Source organism: Lemur catta, chromosome 1 (assembly GCF_020740605.2).
Source record: "Lemur catta isolate mLemCat1 chromosome 1, mLemCat1.pri, whole genome shotgun sequence".
Lineage (NCBI taxonomy): Eukaryota > Metazoa > Chordata > Mammalia > Primates > Lemuridae > Lemur > Lemur catta.
Window position 1 is genome coordinate 174,669,802 of NC_059128.1, and position 7,350 is coordinate 174,677,151.

General features: G+C 33.4%; 1 protein-coding gene across 5 annotated transcripts in view; it reads left to right on the top strand.

The window, feature by feature from the left end:
- The window catches only part of LOC123630136 (U2 snRNP associated SURP domain containing), a 51,622-nt gene extending 45,182 nt beyond the window's left edge, over nucleotides 1-6,440 (top strand). For 2 of the 5 annotated variants that reach the window (XM_045539397.1, XM_045539398.1), the window contains exons 26-28: nucleotides 2,424-2,542; nucleotides 3,758-3,934; nucleotides 5,093-6,440. In XM_045539397.1, the coding sequence (XP_045395353.1) occupies nucleotides 2,424-2,542; nucleotides 3,758-3,934; nucleotides 5,093-5,231 (435 nt within the window). In that variant the 3' untranslated portion in view covers nucleotides 5,232-6,440. The remainder of the gene's footprint in view (nucleotides 1-2,423; nucleotides 2,543-3,757; nucleotides 3,935-5,092) is intronic. The other 3 variants (XM_045539400.1, XM_045539401.1, XM_045539399.1) reach the window with 2 other exon arrangements.
- The last annotated feature ends 910 nt before the right edge of the window (nucleotides 6,441-7,350 follow it).

Genomic DNA, 7,350 nt, shown 5'->3' on the forward strand with positions numbered 1-7,350 from the left:
TATATATTTTCCAAAGTTATTTATTTATTTGACTTCTTAGAATATTGGTATACTTAAAGTCTATTTAAAATTATATCCTTTGGTGTGTAAATGTTGAATACTGGGATACAATTAGAAATATTTGAAACTTGATGTTTTAAAACCATTTCAACTTGGAAAAGGAGTCTTAAGGCAACAGCACACTTATTTTATTCTGTATACTACTTGTGGACTAGAAAATTAATCCTGCTAAGAGCATGCTTTCAAAACTAGAAGACCCTTCAGGAGGGAGTCACATTTGTGACCGTGAGACACCAACAACACTTGAGAAGTGGCACAAAGATGGAAACAGGCTTTGGGAAGTTTTGGTATTGAGAAGTTAATTTAGGACTCACTTCCCATGTTTTCAAGGAGGGACAGCAAGTGGTAGAATACCTCACTGGTGAATGCTGAGCATTTGAGGGACTTCATGTTCTCATACATAACAAAATATATAGGAATATACAGAGAATTTGAGAACCAGGAGCTCCACACAGTGATTGTTGAAGGAATCCAGGAATTTTTTTTGGTGGGGGGACTCCTATTAATTTTAACCTGTGTCTTGACTGTCATTGCAAAAAAAAAAAAATTTAGATTTTATAGAAGGAGAAGGAAAAGCTATAGAAGGGAGCTTATAATCACTACAAAACTTAATGAGCGGAACTGGTGATGAGCAGTCTGGTAAAGCAACTGTGGTGCTGCACAGACCTGTGGAATCCTGGTGCTGCTCTCTACTGTGTACCCTAGGCAAGTCACTGCAGTCCGCTTTTTCTCTGAGGAACTGGGTTGATGCTGTGGAACTGGGTTGATGTTTCCAATTTTGTAATATGAGTTAGATAATAGCTACTGTTATTACTGTTACTCTTTATTATCGAATTAGAATGTTTAAAATGTTTTAAGTATTTTAGCTATAGTATATATAGTTCCTGTAAAATAGGCACTTCAATCAGAAAATCATTTTCATTATCAATCAGGAAAATGCAACTACATGTCATCAGAGGAAGTCAGTCTCCTTGGCACCACTTTTTAAATTTATACTCTATCTGTTATATTTGGAAAAATGATAAATGAGAGTTTAAAAAATAAGCTACTTATCTATACCCTATGGGTCGCTTTGGAGATGGTGGCAAGGAGATGATCTGGTCTGTGTGGGAGATTACACCTTGAGATGTTCACTGGTCCTGATGGGTAGCAAGCTCAAAATGGATAATACATGTATTACCACTTTAGTCTCCTTGCATTCTATGATTATAATTGGAGAGAAGGATGTGTTTCCTCAAGGTACATGCCAGGGGTCAGAAGAATATGGTTCTTGCCTGATTTTGTAAATAAAGTTTTATTAGAACACAGTGGTACCTATTCACTTATGTGTTTATGGTGGCTTTCACGCTGCAGTGGCAGAGTTGAGTAGTTGTGACAGAAATTGTATGTAGCCCACAAAGCAGAAAATATCTGCTACCTGGCTCTATACAAAAAACATTTGCCAATATCTGGTATAGGTTTTCTTTAACCTTTTAAAAAATTAGAAGGGTCAACTATCAGATAGCTTTCTTAATAAATGCAAGTCATAGGAAAATTACTAAGTTGGTCTTGTGGGTTCATTGTTTATAGCTACTCCTTTAATTATACTGTTACCAACAGAAATCAGAGTTTCAAGTGAGAAGTGGCAGTTGTAGCATCTGAAAATAAGGGAATGTTACTGTTCTGATATATGTAATTGTATAGTTATGTAGTCAATTTGTATTTTTTATCAATCAGAACTTAAAATATCCAATACAGTTGGTACTTGTTCCTTACTAGTAAAATTTTGATGGGAGATTATTGTCAATAGCCGTTTTCTCTTTCGAGCCTGTTGTTTTGGTAAGAGCTCTTTTGATTAAATCAACTTGCCATACAGTTAGAAGAATCACTTTTTACCAATTATTTTATTGTAATCTGTGATGGAAAGGTCAGTGCATTATTAGCTTTTTCTAATTTAGGGGGAAAGCTAGGACTCTAGAGCTTGGGCTGAGATCCTGACTTTCCTGTGTGACCATGGATGTGGTTCTTAATCTGAGTCTCAATTTTCATCTCCAGAATGAGGATAATAGTACTTTTCCTAGGAGTGTTTTAAAGAATTACATGAAATGCTCTGTGGAAGGTTTAGTACATTGTTTGGCCTGTGGTAAGCACGGAGTAAATGTTTATAGCTTCCATTGCTAGTAGTATTTATTCAGTATAAGAAGAAGAAATGAATAGTTTTCCTGGAAGGGTAGTGTTTTATTTTTATTTTTAAAAAACGATATTGTACCTTAAATAGTGATTTAAAAAATTATTTCTCAGAAGAGAAACTATTGTTACAGAAATGAGATTAACCCAGATTGCTATTTTTAAACAGTCAAATGTTTTCTTTAAAAAAATAACAGGAGAAAGAGAAAGAATTAGAAAGAGAACGAGAAAGAGACAAGAAGGATAAAGAAAAATTGGAATCTCGATCCAAAGACAAGAAGGAAAAAGATGAGTGTACTCCAACAAGGAAAGAAAGGTATAACGTTTCTCATTTTTAATGCATATAACTGATTTTAAGATTTGGAATGGTGTTTCATTTTATATTTTCATCACTGATGCCAACAAACTGGAAGTGTTTTTTCATGATAAACATGTTGGCTCCTACCTGAAGGAGGCAGAATTGGCTGAGAAATGGGGCATTTAGTTGGTACTTGGCTTAGTTAACTGGGACATCATCCTTTTACATGGTTCATATGGTATCCTTAGTCTCAGTTCCATGCAAGAATTCAATTACAGTATTAGGTATCAACCTGAGGCTTAAATAACAAAACAGCTTGCTAGATCTTCATGTTGCCTCCAATATAAGTATTTTTTCCAGTCTCTATGTGCTGAGGGTGCTACTTGTAAACTTGAGTTTCAGTCTTGTCTTGCAAGGAGATTGTATACATAGGCCATATGGACTTGCCCCTCACCTTAAGTCTTCATTCTAATCAAAAGCATTTCTCTTTCAGTTTTTATTTCTTTCACAGTTCCTAAATCTCTGATTTAGTAAAGAAAATTTCTTCGGTTAACAGAACTGAGGATTTCCTAATACAAAAACCAAGTGATTGCAAATACAAAAATTCTGGCTTAGTCACTCTACAGTAGTTACAAATAATGAAGTCATACCAATTGGTTAAATAAAAAGTCTGTCACTTTTTTGTCTTTTATTATTATTTTGACATAATTTCAGATTTGTAGAAAAGTTGCAAAAATGGTATAAAGAGTTCCTAGGTACCCCATCACTCACATTACTCAAATGTTAAAATACAGCATTTCTACTTTTGCCTTACTCTTTCTCTTCCGTCCCACCTCCAGCTGGTTAAGAATAATTTGCCAACACAATACCCCATTCTCTTACCCACATTTATTTAACCATAATAAAAGTATCAGTTCAGGAAGTTAAAATTTTTTTTTAAACCACTTCAGTCTAATTCAGAGACCTTAATTAAATTTTGCCTATTGTTCCAACAATCTCTCTTATAACAAAAGAAAATCTGGTTTATCCAAATTCAGTTGTCTCTTGATCAACTTGTCTTTGACTTGTTTGTTCTTGGTATAAAGAATATTGAATATTATTAGAAAATAACAATACGTCTAGTGAGATTAAGTTAGAGTAAACTGGTAGGAATTATTAGCTAATTTAGTGAAGGAAAATGAATACCTGATCCTTTGCTCACTTATGGAATGTTTTGGGGGCTTTGTTCCATAGGAAAAGGCGACACAGTACATCCCCCAGTCCATCTCGCAGTAGCAGTGGTAGACGAGTGAAATCCCCATCACCAAAATCGGAGCGATCAGAGCGTTCAGAAAGATCTCATAAAGAGAGCTCACGGTCCAGGTCATCTCACAAAGATTCTCCTAGAGATGTTAGCAAAAAAGCCAAAAGGTAAATGCAAGTCATTTTTGGTAATATTTCAAATACCAGTTTCCTTGTCATTTCACCAGCTTTTGAAATAATTTGGTTGGCATACTTTTTAAAAAAGGATTTTAGAAAACCGAAGAGATGCACTTTCATTTTAGATTATTCTTCGTCACCTCCCTATCCCAGTCTCTTTTGTGACTAAAGTACAAGAAGGTGTCCAACAAGTAAAGACCAGCCAATTTTCCTGTGGAAGAGGGGTAGTTGCTTTACTTTTCATTCTTTTCTTTAGTTTCTATAGAATAATTTTTGCCAAAGCTTAAAGAAAAACACATTTTCCCCCCATAGTAATAGTATTTAGCAAGTTCTTGGGTAGAGATTTGTGTAAATACACACCATAAATACTAGTTCTTCAGTATGTAACTTAGTATTTTATATACTTTTTTCCTTTTTGTTACAGAAAAGTGGTTCGGAAGTGTTTTATTTATTTGGTGTTATATAGAGGAATTTTCTTTAGAGCTAAAACTGCTTTATATGCTAGCACTTTATTATTGTAACTATTTTTAGTAAAATCTTTATAAAATACATAGCTCTTCTTTTCTAACTGACACTTGCATATATATATGTGTGTATGTATATGTACATGTATATTTATTTGTTTTGGTAATCTTAGTGAACAGCACTTACAAAATTATGCTGTCTTACATGATGTCCTTGAATGATATTGTAGTAATTGATGCTTTTTCCCTCAAGATGATAGGCTGCAAAGCTGTTTTGTTTTTTAAATTTTGTGAATGATCTTAGATGCAATTTTGAACTTTATCTTGTAGATTAGAGGTTTAAATTTTGGGGATAACAGTCACTTGGGAGCTTGTTAAAAATGCAAATATTCAGTCCCTACCTCTAGCGATTTTGATTCAGTAGCAGTGGTAAGGCTGAGAAATCTGTCATTTTAAACAAGTGCTCTACTGATGATCAGTGATGCAGTGCATAGTAAGTACAGAATAAATCCTTGTATGTTTATGTGTATAATAGGCAGAGAATAAGTTTGAGAAGTTTACAGTTTTGTTTATTTCAGTGACTTTCATTGTGCTCTATTAAAGATCATTTTAGATAATTTAAGGATAATCAGTTTTGATCACATAAGTACTTTGATAAATTGGGGTTTTTTGTTTGTTTTCTCAGATCTCCATCTGGTTCAAGGACACCTAAAAGATCTAGGAGGTCACGGTCTAGATCCCCTAAAAAATCAGGGAAGAAATCGAGATCTCAGTCCCGATCTCCACACAGGTCTCATAAAAAATCAAAGAAAAACAAACACTGACATAAATTTTTAAGATTCTGTCATTTATTGGAAATGCGATTTTGTTTTGTGCCTGAACAGTCTGTTTTTTAAAAAACAAAAACAAAAATCAAATGAAAGGCATTCCTGGGGTTTTTTGTTTGTTTGTTTGTGAATGCATGTGTAAACTCATGAGTAACGGCATCTGTAGATCTGTCATTGTTTTATATTGTGTAAATTACTTTTGTTGTGGCTGTTCCTCAAGGTGAAATTTTTATTGTGCTAATGAATTTCATCAGAAATGTGTATAATGGATCTGCTGGCAGTAGTAGTATTTTGTTTTAGGATGTTGTGACTTAGCAAAAATAATACAGATGTCTTCCCCCCTTTTGTAGCTTTGACAATTTCAATTAGATTTCAAATAAAATCTGAACAGAAAACTATAATGTTGTTTTTTTGCCCCATTGGTGATATCAAGTCCCTTTTGGTCCTACTGAGTTGAGTTTGGCACTGCTGTTGTGTTTCTTACACCTAATGCACTTTATAAGCTCTCATGTTCAAATAGCTAAAGTTTTATATTTACTGAGATGACTATCCAAATTAAGGAACATCAGACTCCTACTTGGTAGGTTTACTAACCAATTTCTTCAGTAACATTCTCTTGGATAATACTAATACCCAGAGATCAAAAAACTAGGTGGATATGGCATGGTGTTTTATTAATGGAATGCCTGGCTAAAACATTTTTTCTTTTTTCAGAGACGTGATATGATTTCAATATGCCCAACCCATGTTCTGAGCAACTACTTATTTTTGGGAGAAAATTAAATCTCCATCTTTTGAGTTCATCTTTTATCATGAAAGAAGTTTATTTATAAAAGAAATTTTCTAATAATGTTTGGCCATAGAATTCCTTTGTATGATAGTTGCCCTTTTATAAAGTCTGCTGTAGGCTATCTTTCAAACACTGGTATCAGAATATTTCTACAAGTTTCTGTTTAAAACAGCTTAGTTTTTTTTTTAATAGATTTGGTTTTAGTTATAGCTTTAAGTAAAATTTAAAAATATTTTTCAAGAAACTTAACATCCAGTGGTTTGTAAATTTAAGATGCAAAAAGTTGATTTAAACCATTTGCAGAGTTGAACTCGAGAATAAAATTCCATAGTATGAGGAGGAAATATGAAAACTTGTATAATGTTGATCGTAATATTGCTATAAATATAATAAAGGGTTATGTAGACTTGAACTGACACTATTGTGAATCTTGTTTTCAGTTTTTTATTTAGGCACTTTATACAGTGGTTTCATGGGGTTTCCCCCCCGAAAGAGAAAGTAGAAAACTATTCTGATAATGGATTGTTTTGATTTAGCTTGCTTTTTAAAAAATATCCTTTCAATTTGTTTTACTTAATCTTGCCTAGTCACAAAATGTGCTGTACTCATGATTTGGGGAGTAGCTATATTAGCTGAGCAGTGAGGCATGCTATTTCCAAACTGGGCAAATCTATAATAACTTTGAAATTGAGCCAATCAGATTATTTTACTTAATGGTTCTAATCAGCATGCAAATATTGCTTGAAAGTTATTCCTTTATCATTCACTGTTCTGTCCATTTTGTTAATTCCTAAAACTTGCTTGGAAGAATTAAAAGTAAACATTTGGTGCTGATAATTAAAAACCTATAAATATAGCCATTTAAAAAGTAACATGTTTTTCTCCCCTGATCATTGCTTGGGAGAATGGAATTTTATATAATCTACCTTTCTTTGCAAAAATAACAGTATTGTTGAGTTGCTGGAGATTTTGGTACTCCGTCATTCACTGGTATCTAGTATAGGCTTCGAAATAATTGGTCAAGTAATGATTTTTCTAGTCAAGTTGCAAGGGATCTCTCTTTTACAAAATATCCTAAAGAAACAGGATTGAGTAGAAAATGTTAGGTCAGTTTCAGGTACTTACAGGTAGTATTTTTCCTATTGCAGTGGAATTTAGCAGTTCTCTGTCTAGATCCAGATACAACTATCATAGTTTATCTTACAGTGGGTAAAACTGGCCTCCTTTTGGGTGGGTAGGGATTGCTAATAAAATGTATACTGTGATGTTTGTTAATGTGTGTATTAGATTGCATTGGATTTCTTTTTCTTGAATTACAAATGGTAT